General features: G+C 38.7%; 2 protein-coding genes across 9 annotated transcripts in view; both read right to left on the bottom strand.

Annotated features, from left to right (window-relative positions):
- LOC133558145 (actin-binding LIM protein 1-like) overlaps positions 1 to 5,745 on the bottom strand; it is a 31,467-nt gene extending 25,722 nt beyond the window's left edge. For 6 of the 7 annotated variants that reach the window (XM_061909306.1, XM_061909304.1, XM_061909303.1 and 3 more), the window contains exon 1: positions 4,025 to 5,745. In XM_061909306.1, the coding sequence (XP_061765290.1) occupies positions 4,025 to 4,340 (316 nt within the window). In that variant the 5' untranslated portion in view covers positions 4,341 to 5,745. Of the gene's footprint in view, positions 1 to 2,378; positions 3,176 to 4,024 lie in introns of those variants that run through there. The other variant, XM_061909305.1, reaches the window with a different exon arrangement.
- Positions 5,746 to 5,888: 143 nt separating this feature from the next.
- On the bottom strand, positions 5,889 to 23,556 carry LOC133558147 (major facilitator superfamily domain-containing protein 1-like). 2 transcript variants are annotated; one of them, XM_061909308.1, is made up of 13 exons: positions 23,372 to 23,556; positions 22,951 to 23,051; positions 18,298 to 18,407; positions 18,158 to 18,213; positions 14,786 to 14,929; positions 14,557 to 14,715; positions 14,363 to 14,478; positions 11,104 to 11,204; positions 10,908 to 11,019; positions 10,702 to 10,839; positions 6,672 to 6,811; positions 6,488 to 6,599; positions 5,889 to 6,425 (listed from the first exon to the last, which is right to left on the bottom strand). In XM_061909308.1, the coding sequence occupies exons 1-13, from the start codon at positions 23,382 to 23,384 to the stop codon at positions 6,297 to 6,299; spliced, it is 1,431 nt and encodes a 476-aa protein (XP_061765292.1). In that variant the 5' UTR covers positions 23,385 to 23,556; the 3' UTR covers positions 5,889 to 6,296. The 2 variants fall into 2 exon arrangements, with proteins under 2 accessions (XP_061765292.1, XP_061765293.1); XM_061909309.1 differs by lacking the exons at positions 18,158 to 18,213; positions 23,372 to 23,556.
- Positions 23,557 to 26,526: the final 2,970 nt, after the last annotated feature.

The following is a 26,526-nucleotide window of genomic DNA, read 5'->3' on the forward strand; positions in this document are numbered from 1 at the left end:
GAAAATCTTTAGAATCAAATTTAAATCTTATTTCAAAGTCTTTTGAATTTCTTTTAAAATTTTTGTTCTGGAAAATCTAGAAGAAATAATAATTTGTCTTTGTTAGAAATATAGCTTGGTCCAATTTGTTATATTCTAACAAAGTGCAGATAGGATTTTAACCTATTTAAAACATTTCATCAAAATTCTAAAATTAATCTTAATCAGGAAAAATTACTAATGATGTTAAATAAATTATTTTTTTTATTTTTTCAAAAAGATTTGAATTAGCTAGTTTTTCTCTTCATTTTTTTGGGTTGAATTTTGAATTTTAAAGAGTTGAAATTGAAGATAAACCATGTTTCAAAATTAAATGTTCATTTTTTTTGTGTTTTTTCCTCTTTTAAACCGTTCAATTAAGTGTTTTTTTCATCATTTATCCTCTACAAAAAACCTTCCGTAAAAGGAAAAAAAATGTTCGACGGAATGACAGACAGAATCACCCATTTTTTTATATATATATAGATATATTTATTAAAGGTAAATTGAGTAAATTGGCTATTTCTGGCAATTTATTTAAGTGTGTATCAAACTGGTATACCCTTCGCATTAATCAGTACCCAAGAAGTAGCTCTTGATTTCAAAAAGGTTGATGACCCCTGCGTTAGACGAATCGTCATACTTGGGGTGGGGAGATATATGCATGCACCCCAGCCTCAAACGAGTCAGAGCTTTTCTTCTTGCCACTCACAAACACCCCAGTAAATGCATTTTACCACGAAAATAGTATACGAGAGACAGATCGTCTTATACTTGGGGTGGAGAATACTTCTCCCCAAACTAGTCAAAGCTTTTCTTCCAGTCATTCACACACACCAGTGACTTTGAGACCCACTCAAAAAAGCAGCTCAAATGTTAACAAGTTAGCAAGTTACACACTCAAAGAGATAACATGCTAATTTTAATATAAAAGTGACCAATAAGGCAGTGCAAGATAAAACTTAGATGCAGCTAAGAAGTATACTTTGCTAAAATACCAAAATCATAATTTAAAAAAAAATCCTGAAAATGTTTTTACTTTTGTTTTAACAATATTTTACATTCAGGGTTGTTTTATATTCCAAAATATATGGAACATTAGTGGGTTTGATATTTTTATGCCTTCAATAAAAGTTCCTCTAAGCTGTATTTGTTTTTAGAATTAGCATTGATGGTAGGATGTAATACTCTCGAATACGCCACAGGTCACCCAACCTTTTGCTTTAAAGTGTATTTAAGAAAATATGGGACACATGTTTGCACAAAGAATAAATAACATAGACACAAGATTACCGGTCTTTCCAGATATTGAAGCTGATCTGCTGTCAAGTATTAGCAAACGTTGATTTTAGAATGACGGCAAATGGACAGAAACCTGAGATGAGCCCTTAATCGTGCATTTGCACGCATAAGCACTTCATTCAGTACATGAGAATCTATATGAAGTAATTTGAAGAAATTATTTAAAAATTATTCTAAGAAAAGGAGGAAAGAAGGGAGGCGGTTATGAGTCACAAAATGATAGTGTTTTTGTGAGGCAAGATGGGAGTACGGAATAACACACAGGAGATTTTTGTGGAATTTATCAGGAAGGCATGTGGAAGGAGGAGGTAGTTTTGGCGGAATGAGAGCATTTTTCCCCTACTTATCACTGCGAGTGAAAGTAGCCTCACTCTGACTAAGTAGTTAAGTCACAAAAGAACATTCATGTGTGCCTTCCCGCGCTCAGGAAACAGAATAATGGAAGGGTTTTTGTTTTGGGTTTTCTTCAATGCAAATGTGAAATTGCTGCTCTATGTTTAACTCTGACAGCTGAGCTTGCACTTTTACACACTTGGCAAACACAGTGTGTATTTTCATGCTTTTGTGTTGATCATTTCTTGGATTTTCTCTCTTAAAAATACTGGATGATACATTTTGGAGTGGAGAACGATAAATTGCTTTTACTCCTTTTTTCCCCTTACTTCCGTAAACGTTGCAGAATTGCATACATCTGGAAATTCCATTTTAGTAGTCCTAGCCTAAATAAATTATTTTTTTTAACAGAATATGACCTAAACTGCATTTTAATAGTTTCTTTACATATGGCAACACCTATAAATGACCCTAAAAGGGAAAATGAAACTTCAGCGAAGCTATGACAACTTGAGAAATATGAAAAAACAAGCCCATTGGACATTACTACAGGAAACAATACACTTAATGTGTCAATAAATGCTAGCAGTTTTCAAGTTTGACACAACTTCTCATTCAACAGCATGAGAACATGTGTCCAAACTTTTGACTGGTACTGTATGTAGGAGCTACACAAAGACAATCACCCACAAAAACACCCACACACACAGGAGAGGGGGGTCTACCTTTCTGTTTCATGCTGGTGCTGTCTCGGTCTTTTGGAGAGGCCAGGATTAAAAGTGCAGTGTATCAGAGCGAGGAGAAGAACAAACTCAACTCCTGCTTCATGATAAAAAGGGGCGGCCCAAACAGGCAGAGGGCAGGAGTGTGTGCGTATACATGCATGAGTGTTCTAAATGAGGACTGTGGGTACAACCAAAACATGACATCATCCACTGACTAGTAACTATGTGTCCTTTTCTTCAGCTTTGCACAAACAGAAATAAATATATTTTACAGATAAAATAAGCTATTTTTTCAAACATTTGAACTCTGTCATGTACCGTAGCTAAAAAGGTAATCAAAATAATAAACCAATCTCAGTATGATGGCGTTCAGCTTTTGTACACTATTGCAAAGTACAACCAAAATAATAAAACTACTGCTAAAATTTAAGAAATGTAAGCATTGTTAGATTAAATATTTAATGTTTTTGCATGCCAAAGTAAATTTACAATACAAAAACACTAGTCCTATATTCAAATGTGAGGTCTTTTTCCTGTTTATTTGTATATGACATGTGTTTAATCTTTGTTCTAGTTGTTGATTCTGGCTTTTGGTGTGACCCCAAAAAGCAGAGACAGCAAGGGGACGTGCAGGAAAAAGGTCATTTTAGTAGGCGTAAAGCAGGAAGACACCGGCTTGGCTGCTGCTGTAGATCAAGTACTTAGGCAAGGAAAATTAAGGAAAGACATAATCACCAAAACGCACACACTACGAACAGTCAATAAACACCCAGTGTCGTAAGAAGGGCGACATTGGATGATAAATCCTCCTGATTAGTGATCAGAGGCAGGCGACTCCCCTAATCACTACTTAAGAGCAGGTGTGGAGATAAGCACTCAGAAGCAAAAGTGAAGTCACTACTCAAAAGCAGGTGTGGAGATAAGCTCTCTGAAGCCAAAAGAGAAGTCCCAGTGAGACGGAGCAAAAACAGAAGCAGAAACCAAAATAAAAGCACTGGATAGGAAAAAACGCTTGAGACAGAAAAAACAACACAAACGTCATGATGGTTCATGACACACGTGTGTGTGTTTTGTATTTTTCGGCACAAACTTGACAAAAATGTGTTTAAAAACAGCAAACTTGGATGAAACTGACCCACAATCTGCACCTTGGTATCAAATGTGGTTTTAATTGAGCCAAAACTTTCAGTAGCTCAAACAAAAGACTGTAAAACAGGTTGTCCTATGCTCAGATTCCACCAAATAATACATGTAAACCCAACAAGCGGCAACAAACGATTTATCCCAAAGCAAATCAGAGCTTTTCTTAATGTCACTCACACAAGTGAACAGGCAAGATACAGCTGCAACCTGCTTAAAAAAAGAGTGGCTCCATGGTTATTGAGAAATCACTTTTTAAGACATTTTTGGGGGGTGGGTTCTATCAGTTGTTGAACACCTGATTTTTCTAAAATTACTCATTTGTCTATAAAAATCTTTCAACTTTATAAGAGAAGTGATCTCATCTTATATTCGGGTCGAAACGATCCAACATGAATTCATCATAGACCTTTTTTTGTTGTAACGTTGAAAAAAACAAGTGAACAATAATGAATATGCAGTAATAATGGGGTGTGTGTAGCGTGTAAGTGTGTGTGTGTGTGTACCTGACACATCCGCAGGTATGGCCGCCAGCTTCTCACACAGAACATAGTCGTTGGGGTTTAGAAAAGGCAGCTGCTCCATCATGCAGTTCTTGGGGATCAGGTAGAGAATCTCAGCTATTTGTCCATCCTCGATGATCGACATGCGCCTGACCGAGTTCTTCCTCTTGACCCGGTCCACAATCACCATGTCGCTGCCGCGGCTGATGCCGCAAATCCTGCCCAGGCTGTTGAGGTTGAGGCGGGTTGACATGCTCATCTCGTCCAGGGGCTCAGCCAAACAGTCCAGGCTGCACAGCCCCTCCAGGCGAGAAACCATAAGCACAGACTCTGAAGATGATGAAGCAGTCAGGTATTAAGTTGCTCTTAAGGCTCTGTCGCCGTGTGTGTGTGGTCCATCGAGCGGCGAAACCTGTAAGCAGATTAAGGTAGGTGTATTTTTAGTGTTTATCTTCACAGTGAACAGAGGATTTTTGCAAGTCTTGCAGGTAAGTGTCTTCCAAGTATGTCACTAGAAAAGATACACAGCCATCTCATTACAGGACAGTGGGGACAACCCTGCAATCTATTTGGAGCTTTTTTCAGCAAGATTACCACAGAACATGGACCGACTACATAATGCATCTCAAAGAAGCTTTGAACGCTCAACTGAAAACATTAACTATGATTGTTTTGTTCTTTTTTGGCAAATGCCTAGCTCAAAAAAGTCAACAACCTGGGCCCCTGAGAGTAGTAACACAAATAATACATTAAACATAAACGTTTAATTATTCACTTGAAGTGATACAGCGTGATGGATGTTGTGTAAACAGCCTGATGAGCAGCCATTAAAAAAACATGGAGAAGTAACCTCTGCATTTTTTGCAGTCTTATGAGTTTCAAACCAGGGGCTTTCAAACTGTGAGGCACTTCTCCTCTCAGGACCACGCTAAGATTTCAGCAGCTTTAGAAAAATTAAGAAAATATTGCTGTCAAACCTCCTAAACTGTTGTCAGTTTTTTTGAAGGAAAACGCAATTGATTTTTAATCCCTATAATGAGAGGGTAACATTAGAAGAGATGAGCAGAAAATTCCTCCAGGGGAGGCCCCAAATGAATTATGTTCTTTCAGTGGAGGCTCACTATGCCATACTTTGAATAGCCCTGGTTTAAACAAACGTCATGGCTCCGCCTAGTGGTTGCTATGTATACAAATAATGGTGAAAATACTGTATAATTACAACATTTAAGCACATACACACTGGAATAATAATAATAATAATAATGACAATATTATCCATCCATTTCCTACCGCTAATTCCCTTTTGGGGTCGCTGGCGCCTATCTCAGCTACAATCGGGCGGAAGGCGGGGTACACCCTGGAAAAGTCGCCACCTCATCGCAGGGCAAACACAGATAGACAGACAACATTCACACACTAGGGCCAATTTAGTGTTGCCAATCAACCTATCCCCAGGTGCATGTCTTTGGAAGTGGGAGGAAGCCGGAGTACCAGGAGGGAACCCACGCATTGACGGGGAGAACATGCAAACTACACACAGAAAGATCCCGAGCCTGGGATTGAACCCAGGACTGCAGGACCTTCGTATTGTGAAGCAGACGCACTAACCCCTCTGCCACCGTGAAGCCTGACAATATTATTATTAATAATAATAATTATGTGCACACATGATAAAAATATATTACTACATACACTACTGTTTTTCCCCTTAATGTGTATGGTCGTCATTTGAATTTGCAAGACACTGTATCTATTGTATAGCTTGCATATGTGCATTCATTCTTAAACTGAAGTACGAGTAGCACTGGGGGCACACAAGTCCCATTTCATATTTGAACCAAATCATACTTCGATAAGATAACAACAATTCACTTGCAAAGCAAAATGTTTATGAAGTGGTAAGGTACTCCAAAAAAAGCTTGAGAAACATTTATATACAGTAAGAGTTACAATGATGCAAATGTAGCTGTTTTTTAAACAATAAAATCCTTGACAATGCCAATAAACAATAAAAATACATCATAAAATAGGTCAGTCAGGGACTTTCAGTTAGTCAGTCATTTAAAAACTTGCTTTTTTCATTAATATTTTCAGTAATATATGCAAATTATTACAATAGGATTACATTTTCTAAGTAAACAAGTACAAATATATTTTAGGATAAATAGCAACAAAAAAATTCTAAAAATACACAGAAGCAACCATATAATTCTGGTTTTCAAATAAAATATCGTTATCAAAAAGGAGGTGAAGAGAAAAGTTGAAACTTGAGAAGTCATGAGTTGAAGGAGTGGGATGGGAGTGATTCATCTCCCTCATCCTCACTTTCCTCTTTGAGTGTCTCTCTGTCAGACTCTCTCTCATACTGTCCTGCTTTTGTTGTCCTCTTGTTCAGTGTCCCACCCTAAACAAAACACACATTATTTAACATTTAAAACAGACAAAGGGAGGTGAGGAATGTGTGACCTGTCTGTGATCGATGATGTTGAGCATTGCTGAGGTGACGATGCAGCCGACGGTATTGGCCAACATGAAGATCATCATCCTCTGCCAGCGCCACAGTGGAATCTTAGCGTCACTAAAGTGCAACAGCAGAGATTTTTGTAACATTGCCAAGCATCGACACGCCGCAGTCCGAATGTTTTCCTACCTGGGCTTGGTGCCTAAAATCTGCCCCACGACAAGGTTGGAGACGCCAACCCCAAACATGTGGACTGAACTAGCGAGGCCCCAAGCTGTGCCGATGGTGGCTTGTGGCACGACGAGAGGGAGAGACGACCACATGCTCACCTGCAAAATTATGTCAATTATAAACTGATTTTCAAATCAATTTATAGTCCTTCCAAGTATTTGGTGAGCTTGTTTGTGATTGTTGCTGTCTAAAAGGCCTGATTTCGTGGAAGCATTTTCAAAAAGTTGTCCCAAAAGTTGCAATATTTTAAGGCTTATTCTTTTCAATAACATTACATCTGCTTGTAATTTTATGAATTTGTCATTTGTGTTTTATGTATTTTTTGTAACCCGTAACTCCAAACAACACATCATTTTTTTTTCACCTTAAAATAAACCTTTTTGAACACTGACAGAAATGTATCAGTCCCTCCAGGATCTCGCGTGTTGTTATTGAGTTGCCGAATTTGCATAAGTTCTTCCAAAAAATAGCCATGCAAAGTGCAGGTGTTTTTGTTGGTTTTTGTTGCGATAAAATTGCATGATAAAGTGAACCTTGTCATAAATTGTTGTGATTTTCCCTCTGGAATTGAAATGTAATTTCCTGAAGAAAAAACAATCAACCGACACATTAAACTTAATGTCTGAGGAAAGCATCTGACCAACATGGCACACAAAAATGTGCAAAAGAGGTGCACACAATATACTGTACACATCCATCCATCAATCCATTTTCAACCGCTTGTCCCGTTCGGGGTCAAATACTTACACAAATACAATATTATACACGTAGGTATATATATATATACACATCTATATAATACATATATACACATACATATACACTTGTATGTGTATGAAACACTGTGGTTAGGTGGCAACTTGTCCAAGGTGTACCCCACCTTCCGCCCGATTGTAGCTGATATAGGCACCAGCGGCCCCCGCGACCTCAAAGGAAATAAACGGTAGGAAATGGATGGATGGATGTATGAGACACACACACAAATATACATTTACATACATAAACATACATACATACATACATATATATATATACATATGTATGTATGTATATTTATGTATGTAAATGTATATTTGTGTGTGTGTCTCATACATCCATATATATATATATATATATACACATCTATATATATATATATATATATATATATATATATATATATATATATATATATATATATATATATATATATATATACTGCGATAAGGTGGCGACTTGTCCAGGGTGTACCCGCTTTCCGCCCGATTGTAGCTGAGATAGGCACTAGCGCCCCCCGCGACCCCAAAGGGAATAAGCGGTAGAAAATGGATGGACTGATATATATATATACCAGTCTATATATGTATATGTATATGTATATGTATATATATATATATATATATATATATGTGTGTGTGTGGGAAAAATCACAAGACTACTTCATCTCTACAGAACTGTTTCATGAGGGGTTCCCTCAATCATCAGGAGATTTTAATGGAAGCATTCACATACAATGGTTTATATAGGGCACAGAGTGGGTGGGTACAGGCAGGCGTAGGGGCGTGGTGATTGGCTCATGTGTTACCTAGAAGGTGTTTCCGTCTGTGGCGGCATGTTGAAATGATTTCACTGCGCTTGTTGAGGGATGATAGATCTGGATGATATATAATAAACAGTTTCTCTTTTAAGCATAGGTTGCATCTTTTATTACCACTGTTGTAAGGTGTGCTGGATGCAAGAATTTGCCATGTTATTGAATATTCAACATTATTGTCTTTGAGGTTCCAAATGTGTTTGCTGAGTTCTGTAGAATTCCGCAAAGTCTGGTTTCTAAAGGAGGCGTTGTGATTATTCCATCTTGTTTTGAACGCTCCTTCGGTTAATCCTACATACGTGTCGGATGTGTTAATGTCCTTGCGTGTTACCTTTGCTTGGTAAACGACTGATGTCTGTAAGCACCCTCCGTTGAGAGGGCAATCAGGTTTCTTGCGACAGTTACATTCCTTATTGGTTTCAGAGTCGTTTAGCCTGGGGGTGGGCATTCCTTTTGCAATTGCTTTGTTGTGGTTTGAAATGATTTGTTGTATGTTATTCATACAGCTGTAGCTCAATTTAATGTTCTTGTTGAATATTTTTCACTCGCCAAGGAGCAGCGAGAACACCAAGAAGCGCATATGCCAAATCTTCAAAGAAAACGGCCTACTGATCACGATTGAAGCCAACAAGCAAACCGTCAACTTCCTTGACGTCACTTTCAACCTGAGAAATAACAGCTACCAACCATTCACGAAACCCAACACAACACTCCAATACGTGCACCACGACAGCAACCACCCACCCACCACCACGAAAAGAATACCTACCGGAATTAATAAAAGGCTATCGATGCTGTCATCTAGCAAAGCTGAATTCGACCAAGCAACCCCTCCGTACCAGAAAGCACTTGATGAAAGCGGATACAACTTCACCCTCACCTATGAACCCACTCCAGGAAACCAACCAAAAAAGAGCAGAAAACGAAACAACATCATCTGGTACAACCCGCCATTCAGCAAAAACGCCTCAACCAACATCGACCACAAGTTCCTCACTCTGATCGACAAACACTTCCCCAAAGGCAACACCCTAAGAAAAATATTCAACAAGAACAACATTAAATTGAGCTACAGCTGTATGAATAACATACAACAAATCATTCCAAACCACAACAAAGCAAATGCAAAAGGACTGCCCACCCCTAGACTAAACGACTCTGAAACCAATATGGAATGTAACTGTCGCAAGAAACCTGATTTCCCTCTCAACGGAGGGTGCTTACAGACATCAATCGTTTACCAAGCAAAGGTAACATGCAAGGACATTAACACATCCGACACGTACGTAGGATTAACCGAAGGAGCGTTCAAAACAAGATGGAATAATCACAACGCCTCCTTTAGAAACCAGACTTTGCGGAATTCTACAGAACTCAGCAAACACATTTGGAACCTCAAAGACAATATGGTTGAATATTCAATAACATGGCAAATTCTTGCATCCAGCACACCTTACAACAGTGGTAATAAAAGATGCAACCTATGCTTAAAAGAGAAACTGTTTATTATATATCATCCAGATCTATCATCCCTCAACAAGCGCAGTGAAATCATTTCAACATGCCGCCACAGACGGAAACACCTCCTAGGTAACACATGAGCCAATCACCAGGCCCCTACGCCTGCCTGTACCCACCCACTCTGTGCCCTATATAAACCATTGTATGTGAATGCTTCCATTAAAATCTCCTGATGATTGAGGGAACCCCTCCTGAAACAGTTCTGTAGAGATGAAGTAGTCTTGTGATTTTTCCCACACCTACATATTGCGCTCTACCACGGTATTGAGCACTATTCTCTGGATAATCTAATCAAGACATTATATATATATATATATATATATATATATATATATACACACACACATTTATACACATATATATATATATGTATATATAGACATGTGTTTGTGTGTATATATATATATATATATATATATATATATATATATATATATATATATATATATATATATGGACATGTGTGTGTGTATATTTAACTTTAACTTTTTTAATGTTCACGAAGTTAAGAGGCTGCACATAATATGCGAGGATTGGTTGAATTTGCGCGACCGTGACAGCCTGGAGGGACTGGATTTGGATATATTTTCATATTTTGCTAATATGGTTGACATCCTATTAGCATAAAGAACTCAATCTCATTACAATATTTTTGTTTTCCAGCTGTGGTACTAGTACCAAAGGTAAAGTAGTGCACGGCCTCCAGATCTGAACAGAAATATAAAATTGTTGTAAAAATAAATAAATGTATGCACCAATGATAAGCATCGTTTACTGAAATATTTATGTTTAACTTACATCATTTGCAACATATTTAAAGTGGTAGCAATAGTAGTTGTAGTAGCGAAGCAAAATACTGTATTTTCTTTTCAGTGTGTACAAAACAGAACTCACAGAAGCACAAGGATAAATGACTCCAAGCCAAATAGTGCAGACAAGAGGAGGGACAAATGTGAAGGCTAGAAGTCCAAACACGGGCAGAGCGAGGATGGCACAGGACATGGCAAAAATCCCACGCAGACCCACGTAATCCTGAAACACACCAGGAACCATATTAAATGTAGTTTATACATTTATTGGCACCAAGAGTCCCAACTTACTATAAGAAAGCCGATGCCAGCAGAGAGGACGAGTGAGCTGTCGTAAACGGCCCCTGCGATGTAAGCAGCCTCCTTGTGAGTGTAACCATTGTATTTATCTTGAATGAACTTACTAGACAGAAAAAAACAGTTTAAAATATATTTTTTTTACTCTTCCAACATCAATTTGTTTGCCTTTATTCTTGTTGCTGCCTACCTGGCATCAGCAACAAAGGAGAAGATTCCATTGTAAAAGAACATGATGGTGAAAACCAGCAGCCAGTATCTTAGCGACAGCAGTTTTACATCCTGAATTCTCTGTAGAAGAGAAGTAAGACTAAAAGTAGGAGACGTTGTTCCAAAAGTAGCCCTAGAAAGGCACCTGAAAGTCACAAACATCTTGCAGCATTGATTTGATGAACGTACACACCAGATTTAATGTCAATTGGACGCACTGGTGGCGCTGTATAAAATATTATAACATTTCATGGGCGCGACTGAGATGGCTTTGCACACACGCAAAATTTGGTGAGTTTTTCCAGTATTATAAACATGTCAAAGAGGCCATTTAATGGTCAAAATAATCATGGTTAACACAAAATACTATAAATATAGTACAGTTGTTCTTTGCCACATCATGCTTCAAAACTTGCGGCTTCACCACATGGCAAAATTTTATTGAGGTTTTTCTTTTTTTTTTCGGAAAGCATAGTCTACAATTTTGGAGGGCCGAAAAGAAGCATTTCCAAGGATAAAATGGCAAATTATAGTAAAATGATCAGTTCTACAGTAGCTTTTTCCACTGTAGGAGACCTAACTAATTAGAGCAAACTGTCAAGTTTGTGGCCACTCATTGGCTCAGCCTCAGGCAGTATTCCTGTACTGCAGTGGTTCTCAAATGGGGGTACGCGTGCCCCTGGGGGTACTTGAAGGTATGCCAAGGGGTACGTGAGATTTTTTTAAAATATTCTAAAAATAGCAACAATTCAAAAATCCTTTAAAAATATATTTATTGAATAATACTTCAACAAAATCAATCAATCAATGTTTACTTATATAGCCCTAAATCACTAGTGTCTCAAAGGGCTGCACAGACCACCACGACATCCTCGGTAGGCCCACATAAGGGCAAGGAAAACTCACACCCAGTGGGACATCGGTGACAATAATGACCCAGTGGGACGTCGGTGACAATGATGACTATGAGAACCTTAGAGAGGAGGAAAGCAATGGATGTCGAGCGGGTCTAACATGATACTGTGAAAGTTCAATCCACAATGGATCCAACACAGTCGCGAGAATGTAAGTTCATAAACTGTAAAAAGAAATGCAACAATGCAATATTAAGTGTTGACAGCTAGATTTTTTGCGGACATGTTCCATAAATATTGATGATAAAGATTTCTTTTTTTGTGAAGAAATGTTAATAATTAAGTTCATGAATCCAGATGGATCTCTATTACAATCCCCAGAGACGGCACTTTAAGTACCCGGGCGGTATAGCTCTGGTGGCCGTGCCAGCAACTTGAGGGTTCCAGGTTCGATCCCCGCTTCTGCCATCCTAGTTAATGCTGTTGTGTCCTTAGGGAAGACACTTTACCCACCTGCTCCCAGTGCCACCCACAGTGGTTTAAATGTAACTTTGATAATGGGGGGTTGCCCACATATGCGATCCTCTCCAAGGTTTCTCATAGACACTGTCACCGACATCCCACTGTGGTGCGTTTTTCCTTGCCTTTATGTGGGCTCTGTACCGAGGATGTCGTTGTGGTTTGTGCAGCCCTTTGAGACACTTGTGATTTAGGGTCATATAAATAAACATCGATAGATTGATTTCACAACGAAAAGTGCTTTAAGTCACTAGAGAAAAGCGCTATGTGTAGAAATCTGTATTTATAATTGAATCACTTGTTTATTTTTTAACAAGTTTTTAGTTATTCTTATATCTTATTTTCCAAATAGTTCAAGAAAGACCACTACAAATGAGCAATATTTGACATAGTGCTGTATTTTGCTTCTTTGTCAGTTTTTTTCAACCAAAAATGCTTTGCTCTGATCAGGGGGTACTTGAATTAAAAAAAATGTTCACAGGGGGTACATCACTGCAAAAAGGTTGAGAACCACTGCTGTACTGGATTAAAAGAGTAAGTAAATGGTGGTATTTCATGTGTAGAGTGCTCTCAAAATGTTTGTTCTTTTTAGAAGGTCATAAATGTTTTTTATGCCCTAACTATTAAAATATTAGATTTATATTTAATTAATGATTTCTACTTTGCAGAAATATGTTTATCGCGGTCATTTCCGGAACTAATTACAGCAATAAACGAGGGACGATTATAGTTCAAAATGGATTGATGTTGGAAAAAGGTTGCATCATTCCCAGGACACAAGAGGTGCAGAACTAGGCAGTAAAACCCCTTCAGAAAAAGGGGTTGAATATTTTATATTTAATTTATATTTTTTTGCAAATAACTATCACAATAAAACTCATTTGTTTGCAAAGTGTTTGTTTATAATTTTTATTTTTTTGTGTGTCGAAATAGTGTCAAAGCGCTTTGAGTAGCTTGAAGGTAGAAAAGGGCTATACAAGTATAACACATTTACCATTTAAATGGATCAAATAGCCAAGTCACTAGGTAAAAGAGAAAAAAGACATTTATTTTATGTGGGGAGACCGAGAGGGACAAGCGGTAAAAAATGGATGGATGGTATACTGTAAATTAGTTATACTTGTATAGCGCTTTGAGTACCTTGAATGTACTCAAAGCGCTTTGATACTAACTCCACATTCACCCATTCACACACTGATGACGGGCGCTAACCACAACCCATCAGGAGCAAGGCTGAAGTGTCTTGCTCAAGGACACAACGGACGTGACTAGGATGGCGAAAATCAGGGATTGAACCCGTAACCCTCATGTTGCTGGTACAAATTTTAAAACAATTACAGAAATTATTTATTTTTAAAGGATTATTTGCGAAATTAACAATTGTTTTTGATAAATACATAATTATCATTCGCCCGCTATGCACACACGAGGATTCACGCTATGCTCTTCTCTCGTGTACCAGCTTAAGGCTCGCATTATTAAGTTAAATTAAAAGTTTAAGTACCAATGATTGTCACTCACACATTAGGTGTGGTGAAACGTGTCCTCTGCATTTGACCCATCCCCTTGATCATCCCCTGTGAGGTGAGGGCAGCAGTGGGTAGCAGTGGGCAGCAGCAGTGGCCGCGCCCGGGAATAATTTTTGGTGAATTAACTCCCAATTCCCTTGACTCTTGATGCTGAGTGCCAAGCAGATAGGTAATGGGGGTTCGAACTCACAACCTACCGATCTCAGGGCGGACACTCTAACCACAAGGCCACCGAGTAGGTTATTAGTCAGTATCCATTGTTGTGTACTTTAGCTTGTTTTCACATCTTACATGGAAGTAGAATTACTTTCATATGATTTTCATAAGAGTGTTGTACCACTTTGCGAGACTCCTCCTGGATGGCACCATCAAGACCCAGCTGCCTCGTTCCCACCTTGTCCAGAGTGCTAACTATGATGGCAGACGTAAAGCCCAACAAACACAAGAAGGCCCCTATGAAAACCAAAAATAATGTGACATAAGCACCTATTCACGGTACTGTTTTATGAGACAGATTCCTCCACTACTTACCCCCCCACAGGGTCCACTGCAAGCCAAACCTTTCTTCAAACCTTTGCGTAAAGAAGAAGTTGAGCACAGATCCCAAGCGAGAGAACGCTAATGTCAGCCCAAAAGCGAAGGCCAGTTCTTTCCCCTTGAACCAGAAGGCAGTGATGCAATTCTGAACGACTACAGAGGATCAAAATAAACATAGCACATATCGCTTTCAGGAAGTGTGGTTTTAACATTACACGCTTACTGCTCAAAGATCCGTTGCCTGATCCGAACAGAAACCGTCCTGTGAGCATGAGTGGCAGCAGGTATGGAGTTCCTCTGAAGTGGGAACCCAGGGCGAACAAAGAGGAACCCGAAACGCACAAGAAAGAGAAGAGGAATACCCCGACTGTGGAAAAAGAGAAATACAAATCTAACCAAATTGTCTAAGAGCACAGCCCGGGCCAAATCAAAAGTGTCCAACCTTGTCCACTGAGGGACGCATCTTGAAATATCAAAGAATTTGGAGGGCCAGATTTCTGTTCTTGTTGTATTTCTAAAATGTGGCGCAGGACAACAAAAAAATAACAGATTTTGGATGCCCTTGCGCTTTACACACCCCTGTCCAAGAATTATTATGCCTCCTAGTAGCTCTGACCAGTATACAGCTTTGCATTATTGTTTTTTCTCACAGATCTCGTCTTGGACATAATAGTAAGAGGTGGGTAGTAAGGCGATTTTACATACAGTACATCGGGAAAATATTCACAGCACTTACCGGTAAATTTTTCCACATTTTGTTATGATACAGCCTTATTCCAAAAGGGTGTGAATAATTTTTTGTCCTCAAAATTCTACAGACAATACTTCATAATGACAATGCGGAATTTTTATTCGCTTTTTTTTTTTAAGTAAAAAAAAAAAAAAATCACATGTACATAAGGATTCACAGCCTTTGCTCAATACTTTGTTGATGCACCCATTCATCTATCCATTTTCTACCGCTTGTCCCTATCGGGTTATGGAGGGGCCTTTGGCAGCAATTGCAGCCTCAAGTCTTTTTGAATACGATCACACAAGCTTGGCACACCTATCTATGCACATATTTACCCATTCCTCTTTGCCCATTCCTTTGTTCAGCACCTCTCAAGCTCCATCAGGTTTGACGGGAAGCATTGTTTTTTATCCAGGATGTATCTGTACATTGCTGCATTTATCGATCCCTCTATCCTGACTAGTCACCCAGTTCCTGCCGCTGAAAAACATCCCCACAGCATGATGCGGCCACCACCATGCTTCACTGTAGAGATGGTGCTGGCCTGGTGATCTACGGATTTGAATAAAAAACTGCACACACAAGGAAACAAAGCAGAAGAACGAGGAAGTTACAGCCATGGCGACGCCGTCTGTAATAGAGTATAGATTATATGTTGTCTGTTGCCATCTCCTGGTGAATGTTGGCTATAGCGTTATGGGGTTACTTTTTGATTGGCCAACGATTTACGTGGTGACGGCAAGTGAGGGAGTCTGTTCTGAAGCCCACAGTAAAGAGACATAACTTTATCACCTCGCCTGGTTATTGACTCCAACCCAATATATTACACCGTCGACGAGCAAAATTAAGAAATAGATGGCAGAACAATGGTTACTCAAATCGTGAAATGTAAGTGTTGTTGTTTTTTTAGTAACCAGCAAGCACAGTACAGTTAGTTGAACAACTGTGTTTTTATTACTGTGTATTTGATAGGTGCCATCTGAAATTGTATTTATATATATATAATTAGATAAATATATATAACTAGAATTCACTGAAAGTCAAGTATTTCATACACACACATTTATATATATATATATATATATATATATATATATATACACAAATACATATATATATATATATATACACATATATATATATACACATATATATATATACACACATATATATATATATATATATATATATACACACACATATATATACATATACACATATATATATATATATACACACATATATATATATATATATATATACACACACATATATATATATACACACACATATATACATATATATATATATATATATATACACATATATATATACAAACATATATATATATATATATATATATATATATATATATATATATATATATATATATATATATGAAATATATATGAAATACTCGATTTGGTGAATTGTAGATGTAAATATACTCTGCCCCTCTTAACCACGCCCCCCCTCCCCAACCACGCCTCCGCCCCACCCCGACCACGCCCCGCACCTCCTGAATTAGGATGTCTTTAGGTTGGCAAGTATGCAAGTATGGATGCTGCAAAGATAATTTGTGCGAAACTGCGCAAAGATAGTTGAGTTAAGCTTGTGGCATCGTATTCAAAAAGACTTTGGGCTGTAATTGCTGCCAAATGTGCATGAACAAAGTATTGAGCAAAGGCTGTAAACACTTACACTATATAAATGTGATATTTGTTTCGTTTCTTAGTTTTAATACATTTGCAAAACGTTTTACATTGTCATTATGAGGTATTTTCTGTAGAATTTTGAGAACAAAAATGAATGCATTCCATTTAGGAATAAGGCTGTAACATAACAAAATGTGGAAAAAAGTGAAGCGCTATAAATACTATCTGGATGCACTGTAACCCTCAGAGTTTTTACAAAGGTTGCTGGGATGACTGATCGATCTTCCCCCAGAACGACGGCCATGACCAGGATTTGACAAATATCAAGGTAAACAAAAATGGTGGTCCAAGAGGAGCTCTGAAAGGCCAAAATCATGGAAGCACCATATAAATAATATTACCATGAGCAACACAATGAACAATCCACTGTTTTAATTACTATTAATTGTATTAAACAATTTCAACATCATCAAAACATAAGTTTGGGTACTTAACTTAAACTCGGACATGGATTTTTCATGACCTTCTGCTTTGAAGCGCATGTCCTAGTCACGCGGGCCACGAATGCTACCGTGAAATTAATTTATCCTAATATTTTTAGTGACAGAGCATGATGTGTCTAGGAATACTTTTGGGCCTAATTGTCATAAGAATGGCTTAGTCATTGAATATTTACATTTCAGATGCGCTTCTTCACACAAAACGCCCCCACCCTGTGGTTAGCGAAGTTCTATGCACAGCAAACCGAACAGGCACCCTCTCTCACACACACACACCAACTATGGTTGCAGTGCAAATACCAATTAAAAACAGCTACTGAAAAAATTAGAAGTTGAGTGAGGGAAGAATGCCTGCACCACTGAACTGATACATTTGGAAGAGAAAGAGATGATAAAATATCGTCCGCTCACAGATGCCACCTGGTGGTTGTTACAGCATACTGCAGCTAGTCCTGGATAATCTCACTCCTAATGCTTCAGTCACATGCAGGATTCTCACAGGAGTGAGGCAAAAATACAACCTTACCTACTCTACTCAGTACTCTTACTTTAGTGTATTTTTTTGGCTACACTACCCACCTTTGCTTCTAAAACAAAAATATGAAAAATTGCATAATGTATCCCTGTACTCAATTAGGTTTTTGTTTTAGTTTTTTTTTAGAAATTAAGTCTGACACAATTTGTAAAATAATATGAAAGCATCTTACAGCGGTTTCCCAATTTGTCAATAAGGAATCCAGCTATGATCACCACTACTGCATTCCTGATGATGAAAAGTAATAAAGCCAAGTTTACGGTTCACACACAGCATTGCGTTCAAGGCGTGTCAATGTCTGCGTGCACTTACGTCCATGCACAGATAGCATAGAGAAGATTGTACTGCTGAGGGGTCATCCCCAAGCCCACCACACAGTCCACCGTGCCATTGATCACTGTCGCATTGGGACATGTCAGGTTCTGAGAGAATGAGGACAACGTGATTAAAGTGTTAAAGGGGAACTGCAAAAAAATTTTTCACAATTCATATGTAAGACAAGAACACATGTTTTTCTTCTTCTTTTATGCATTCAAATTCGTAAAATATGGCAAGTAAAAGGTGGCCAAGAATGCAACTAATGGGAAAAGTCTATTTCACCCATAAAGCCCTCCAAAAATACATCCAAATTGCCAACAATACTCCATCTACAGTGGGGCAAAAAAGTATTTAGTCAGCCACCGATTGTGCAAGTTCTACCACTTAAAATGATGACAGAGGTCTGTAATTTTCCTCATAGGTACACTTCAACTGAGAGAGACAGAATGTGAAAAACAAATACAGGAATCCACATTGTAGGAATTTTAAAGAATTTATTTATAAATTATGGTGGAAAATAAGTATTTGGTCAACCATTCTAAGCTCTCACTAATAGAAGGAGGTTTTGCCTCAAATTCTCATGATACATGGCCCCAAAATGGATACATGGATGATACAGCAGAGGATTGGGAGAATCTCATATGGTTAGATGAAAACAAAATAGAACTTTTTGGAATAAACTCAACTCGTTGTGTTTGGAGGAAGAAGAATACTGAGTTGCATCCCAAGAACACTACACCTACTGTGAAGCATGGGGGTGGAAACATCATGCTTTGGGCTGTTTTTCTGCTAAGGGGACAGGACGATTGATCCGTGTTAAAGAAAGAATGAATAGGGCCATGTATCGTGAGATTTTGAGCCAAAACCTCCTTCCATCAATGAGAGCTTTGAATGGTTGACCAAATACTTATTTTCCACCATAATTTACAAATAAATTATTTAAAATTCCTACAATGTGAATTCCTGGATATGTTTCCCTATTCTGTCTCTCACAGTTGAAGTGTACCTATGATGAATATTACAGACCTCTGTCATCATTTTAAGTGGGAGAACTTGCACAATCGGTGGCTGTACATTTTATGACCTGAATACTAACCAAATATTAGCATTATTGTTATTGAACTATGTTTAGCAGCACTGTGATCACAGAGCGGTAACTCACTCACGCAGCTACAGTATTGAGATACTGAGCTCCTGCAATATCACCTCTGAGTTGGTGGAAGTTAATTGTAGATTATAAATCATGCCTCTCACTTACATAGTAGAATGTTGTTGCCACAAGCCGAGACGTTAGTCCACTGTGACATTCAACTTATACCCGACAATGGCGAGAAAGACACAAAGAGACGCTCGATTGTGGCACTTTTTTTCAAACCTGTTTGAGGATTATCATCAATTTTTCAACTAAACAGGAAGTAATAAACATAGCATCAGTCAGTATCCCAGTAAGAGCAGACATTGTACAGTAAGGGCCCGATTTACAAAGATCTAATTACTCTGCACTAAATTGAGTTTACTCAGTGGCCTAGTGGTTCTTAACCTGGGTTCGATCGAACCCTAGGGGTTCGGTGAGTCGGCCTCAGGGGTTCGGTGGAGCCACCGCCACAGAAGTATAGACACATCCGAATTATCGTGTAAATAAAAACTTCTCCCTGTCGGCGTATTATGGATACCCCCAAACAATGTTCCCTCTAATTTTCCATCTGATTTGCAGGTTTTTTGATTGATTGATTGAAACTTTTATTAGCAGATTGCAAAGGAAGAGAATACATTATATGAAACAGTACAGTTTGCACAGTACAGTACATATTCTGTACAATTGACCACTAAATGGTCACACCCGAATAAGATGTTCAACATGTTTAAGTCGGGGTCCACGTTAATCAATTCATGGTAATGTGTGTAAGGTGTGTAATTTGTTGTGAAATCATGCACTGTGTTGGTTTTGTTCTGTGAACAAGGTGATGTTCATGCACGGTTCATTTTGTGCACCAATAAAAAAAACATAAGTTTTTTTTTAATTTGAAAAAAAAAAACACATTTTATTTTTCACTAAAGAAGGGTTCAGTGAATTCGCATATAGAACTGGTGGGGTTCGGTACCTCCAACAAGGTTAAGAACCACTGGGTTAGAGTGTCCGCCCTGAGATCAGTAGGTTGAGTTCAAGCTATGGCCGAGTCATACCAAAGACTATAAAAATGGGACCCATTACCTCCCTGGTTGGCACTCAGGGTTGGAAGGGTTAGAATTGGGGGTTAAATCACCAAAAATGATTGCTGGATCCGGCCACTGCTGCTCCCAAATGCTCCCTTCACCTTTGAGGGGAGCATTTGGGAGCAGTTGAAGCTGAATTTCCCCCAGGAATCAATAAAGCACTTTCTATCCTATTCTATTCTATTCTAAAGGGGGTCATCAAGGGTGATGGTCGGTCAAATGCAGAGGATAATTTTGCCACAATCATTAGTACTTTAACTTTTACTTTAACTTTAGTGTGCAGTCAATACAATAGTGAGTACTATTAGTGGGTGTGTTGTGTGTGATCTACTAAGACTGCATGTGTAATTGAAAAGTGGCGTAGACCGCCTTATTCAAATAAAGATTTTTTGTATACTATACGAGACATCACCACCAAGACACTTGATAATCTCCTGCGCATTCAAGTTATCATTTGCTGTCTTTTCAAACAAGCAGGGGAGGGACATCTACCACTTTTTATGGGCAGTTTAGAAGCAGTTGTGCGGTGCATCTTTGACACCACTTTCTTTTCCTCTTCTTTTAACCGACCGCTGAAAGTGCATGGGAGGAAGGCTGCACTAATGTTTTCGAGACGTAAAAAATGCAGACTTCAACAAGTTTTTTGTCATATAACATATTGTCCAATTTACTCTCCAAAAAGTGTTCTATTGGCAGCAAAACAGGCCCAAAGCCTAATACTACCACCACCAAGCTTGACGGAAAGAATGGTGTTCCTGGTATTAAAGGCCTCACTTTTTCTCCTCCAAACATATTGCTTGGTATTGTGGCTAAACAGCTCAATTTGGTTTCATTTGACCTGAGCTGATATCCCTAACCTCCTTGTGTTTTTTTTCTAGCCTCCCTGAGGGAAAGAGGATATATATTTTGTTGGACCTTTTCGGTGCTCAGTGTGCCCTGGTCTATCCCCCCGCCAACCACTGAGGATCCTGTTTGGTCTGTGATACATGGTGTGCGCTTCTGCCCCATCAGCTCAATTTTTGTTTCATCTGACCACAGAACTTTCCTCCAGAAAGTCTTGTCTTTGTCATTGTGATGTCAGATGAAACAAAAATTGAGCTGTTTGGCCACAATACCTAGCAATATTTTTGGAGGAGAAAAGGTAAGGCCTTTAATCCCAGGATAACCATTCCTACCATCAGCATGGTGATGGTAGTATTATGCTCTCAGCCTGTTTTGCTGCCAATGGAACAGGTGCTTTACAGAGAGTAAATGAGACAATGAATTCTTCAAGACAACCTCAAATCATCAGCCCATAGGTTGGGTCTTGGGCGCAGTTGGGAGTTCCAACAGGACAATAACCCCAAACACACGTCAAAAGTGGTAAAGGAATAGCTAAATCAGGCTAGAATTAAGGTTGTAAAATGGCCTTCTCAAAGTCCTGACATAAACGTGTGGCCAATGCTGAAGAAACAAGTCCATATCAGAAAACTAACAAATTTAGCTGAACTGCACCAATTTTGTCAAGAGTGGTCAACAATTCAACCAGACGTTTGCCAAAAGCTTGTAGATGGCTACCAAAAGCACCTTATTGCAGTAAAACTTGCCAAGGGACATGTAACCAAATATTAACATTGCTGTATGTATACTTTTGACCCAGCAAATTTGGTCCCATTTTCAGTAGACCCATAATAAATTCATAAAAGAACCAAACTTCATGAATGTTTTTTGTGACCAACAAGTATGTGCTCCAATAACTCTATCACAAAAAAAATAAGAGTTGTAGAAATTTTTGGAAACTCAAGACAGCCATGACATTATGTCCTTCACAAGTGATAAATGATAAATGGGTTGTACTTGTATAGCGCTTTTCTACCTTCAAGGTACTCAAAGCGCTTTGACACTACTTCCACATTTACCCATTCACATTCACACACTGATGGAGGGAGCTGCCATGCAAGGCGCTAACCAGCACCCATCAGGAGCAAGGGTGTAGTGTCTTGCTCAGGACACAACGGACGTGACGAGGTTGGTACTAGGTGGGGATTGAACCAGGGACCCTCGGGTTGCGCACAGCCACTCTCCCACTGCGCCACGCCCTCCCTATGTATGAGTATGTAAACTTTTGACCACTACTGTATATAATGCCGAATTTGTCCCGCTTTATGCGTCAGTGATGCATGGGGCCATATAAATCCCTTTCCTACTGTACTTACATGTATACAAACCATTGAGGGAGGTTTTTGGAGTGCTTTACAGGTGGAATAGCTCTAATCATATTACCTCCATTGTAAGCTGACTCTTACAAGCAATTATTTATTATTTATAATGCATTAAAAAAGAAAGACATATGTGTGCTTGTCTTGCCTAAAGATTGTGAATAATGGGACAAAATCCCCCCCCACCCCAAAAAAAGCAGTTCCACTTTAAAGTAAAGTGGAAACATCCACATACCCCTTGAAACTGATCCTGTAGAACACTGGGGATGTCAAAGCAGAAGTAGGAGCCAAACGACAGCAGGCAGTTGAAGAACAGCACCAAAAAGCGATAGCGTTCTACAAAAAAAAGACACAATTATGGCCTGTGATTTGCTGTAAAATGAAGATAACGTGGAAAACTTTTTTCCTGCCGGAGCAGCTCAGCCAGGATTTAATTTCATAGTCAATGTAGTTCAAGTTCATGCTGACTTTACAACAGAAATGCAGACAAAAAGCATGAACTTTAGCATATATACCCAGTCAGACATTAAACAGGCTAAACATGCTCATCGAGTGATGATGTCATGTCATTGATTGGCCCACTTCTGGAAGAAACATGTCTGGCAGGTGAGTCCACGACAATTCAGTATTAAAAAGACAAAAGTTGTCATACATACCGTTCAAAGCCATGCTAGGAAAATGTACTTAGAACACAATAACTGTTCATTCACATGATTGTGGTGTTTCTGTTTTTCGTGGACATGACGGGATACAATTGTGATGACTGCGTGTCAGCAGTCCGATAAAAACACAAAAAACAAATGTACAAAGCATGTGGATGCAGCGTGACAATGGAGCAGTGCGTGTACAAGTCTGCGCAGGCGGGGCTTGAGCTCACGTGAACTTTTTCAATGATAAAACTTTATTGACAATTCAATTTGTATTGTTTTACTCTCTGTCGATGTGTATCACAAGAAGTGTTATCCCTGGTAAAATAATTTAATGATTTAAATAAACTAAAATATAACGCCAAATTATTTAGGGGGGGCTTAAGAATATTTTAGGGGGGCTCAATATATATATATATATATATATATATATATATATATATATATATATATATATATATATATATATATACATATATATTAAAATACCTAACCTCGATCCTGACCTCATGATAAACTACCAACCGATGTCTCACCTTCCCTTTATTTCGAAAATCCTCTTAAAAATTGTTGCAGAGCAGCTAAATGAACACTTAGCGTCTAACAATCTATGTGAAACCTTTCAATCCAGTTTCAGGGCAAATCACTCTACGGAGACAGCCCTCGCAAAAATGACTAATGATCTATTGCTAACGATGGATTCTGATGCGTCATCCATGTTGCTGCTCCTCGATCTTAGCGCTGCTTTCGATACCGTCAATCATAATATTTTATTAGAGCGTATCAAAACACGAATTGGTATGTCAGACTTAGCCCTGTCTTGGTTTAACTCTTATTTTACTGACAGGATGCAGCGCGTCTCCCATAACAATGTGACCTCGGACTATGTTAAGGTAACGTGTGGAGTTCCCCAGGGTTCGGTCCTTGGCTCTGCACTCTTCAGCATCTACATGCTGCCGCTGGGTGACGTCATACGCAAATACGGTGTAAGCTTTCACTGTTATGCTGTTGACACCCAACTCTACATGCCCCTAAAGCTGACCAACACGTCAGCTGGAGGCGTGTCTTAATGAAATTAAACAATGGATGTCAGCCAACTTTTTGCAACTCAACGCCAAAAAAACAGAAATGCTGATTATCGGTCCTGCTAGACACCGAACTCTATTTAATGATACAACTCTAACATTTGACCACCAAACAATTAAACAAGGCGACTCTGTAAAAAATCTGCGTATTATCTTCGACCCAACTCTCTCCTTTGAGTCACACATTAAAAGCGTTACTAAAATGGCCTTCTTTCATCTCCATAATATCGCTAAAATTCGCTCCATTTTGTCCACTAATGACGCTGAGATCATTATCCATGCGTTTGTTACGTCTCGTCTCGACTACTGTAACGTATTATTTTCGTGTCTCCCTATGTCTAGCATTAAACGATTACAGTTGGTACAAAATGCGGCTGCTAGACTTTTGACAAGAACAAGAAAGATTGATCATATTACGCCTGTACTGGCTCACCTGCACTGGCTTCCTGTGCACTTAAGATGTGACTTTAAGGTTTTACTACTTACGTATAAAATACTACACGGTCTAGCTCCATCCTATCTTGCCGATTGTATTGTACCATATGTCCCGGCAAGAAATCTGCGTTCAAAGGACTCCGGCTTATTAGTGATTCCCAGATCCCAAGAAAAGTCTGCGGGCTATAGAGCGTTTTCTGTTCGGGCTCCAGTACTCTGGAATGCCCTCCCGGTAACAGTTAGAGATGTTACCTCAGTAGAAGCATTTAAGTCTCATCTTAAAACTCATTTGTATACTCTAGCCTTTAAATAGACCCCCTTTTTAGACCAGTTGATCAGCTGTTTCTTTTCTTTTTCTCCTATGTCCCACTCTCCCTTGTGGAGGAGGTCCGGTCCGGTGGCCATGGATGAAGTACTGGCTGTCCAAAATCAGGACCCAGGATGGACCGCTCGTCCAAGTTCGGGAGCAAGGATGGACTGCTCGCCTGTGTATCAGTTGGGGACATCTCTGCGCTGCTGATCCGCCTCCACTTTGGATGGGACTCTCGCTACTATATTGGATCCACTTTGGACTTGATTCTCACAGTTACATTAGATCCACTATGGATTGGACTTTCACAATATCATGTTAGATCCGCTCGACATCCATTGCTTACGGGTCACCCATGGGGGGGGGGGGGTTTAGTTTGCCCACATATGTGTTCCTCTCCAAGGTTTCTCATGGTCATCATGGTCGACGTCCAACTGGGGGGAGTTTTTCCTTGCCCTTATGTGGGCCCTACCATGGATGTCGTTGTGGTTTGTGCAGCCCTTTGAGGCACTTGTGATTTAGGGCTGAATAAGAGTTTAAAATAAATAATCATATAACCTGTCATTATTCACCTAACATACATTCATATATACATATACATATATATACATACTATGGGTGTAGGAAAAAATCGATTTGAATATGAATCGCGATTCGCACGTTGCGCGATTCAGAATCGATTCTCATTTTTTAAAAAATTATTTACTTTTTTTTTTTAAATCAATCCAACAAAACAATACACAGCAATACCATGACAATGCAATCCAATTCCGAAACCAAACCTGACCCAACAACACTTAGAACTGCAATAAACAGAGCAATTGAGGAGACACAAACACGACACAGAACAAACCAAAAGTAGTGAAACAAAAATGAATATTATTAACAACAGTATCAATATTAGTTATAATTTCAGCATAGCAGGGAAATTGACATGATCATTAGACATTTATAAAAAAAATAAAAAAAAACAATAGTGTCACAGTGGCTTACACTTGCATCGCATCTCATAAGCTTGACAGCACACTGTGTACACTATTTTCACAGAGATAAAATAAGTCATATTTTTGGTTTGTTTAATAGTTAAAACAAATTTACATTATTGCAATCAGTTGATAAAACATTGTCCTTTACAATTATAAAAGCTTTTTTTTTTTTTTTTAATCTACTACTCTGCTAGCATGTCAGCAGACTGGGGTAGATCCTTCTGAAATTCTATGTATTGAATGAATACAGAATCCTTTTAAATCGGGAAAAAATCGTTTTTGATTCAAGAACTGTGTTGAATTGGAAAAAAAATCTATTTTGAATCGAATTGTGACCCCAAGATTTAA

The sequence above is a fragment of the Nerophis ophidion genome, linkage group LG08, assembly GCF_033978795.1.
Source record: "Nerophis ophidion isolate RoL-2023_Sa linkage group LG08, RoL_Noph_v1.0, whole genome shotgun sequence".
Lineage (NCBI taxonomy): Eukaryota > Metazoa > Chordata > Actinopteri > Syngnathiformes > Syngnathidae > Nerophis > Nerophis ophidion.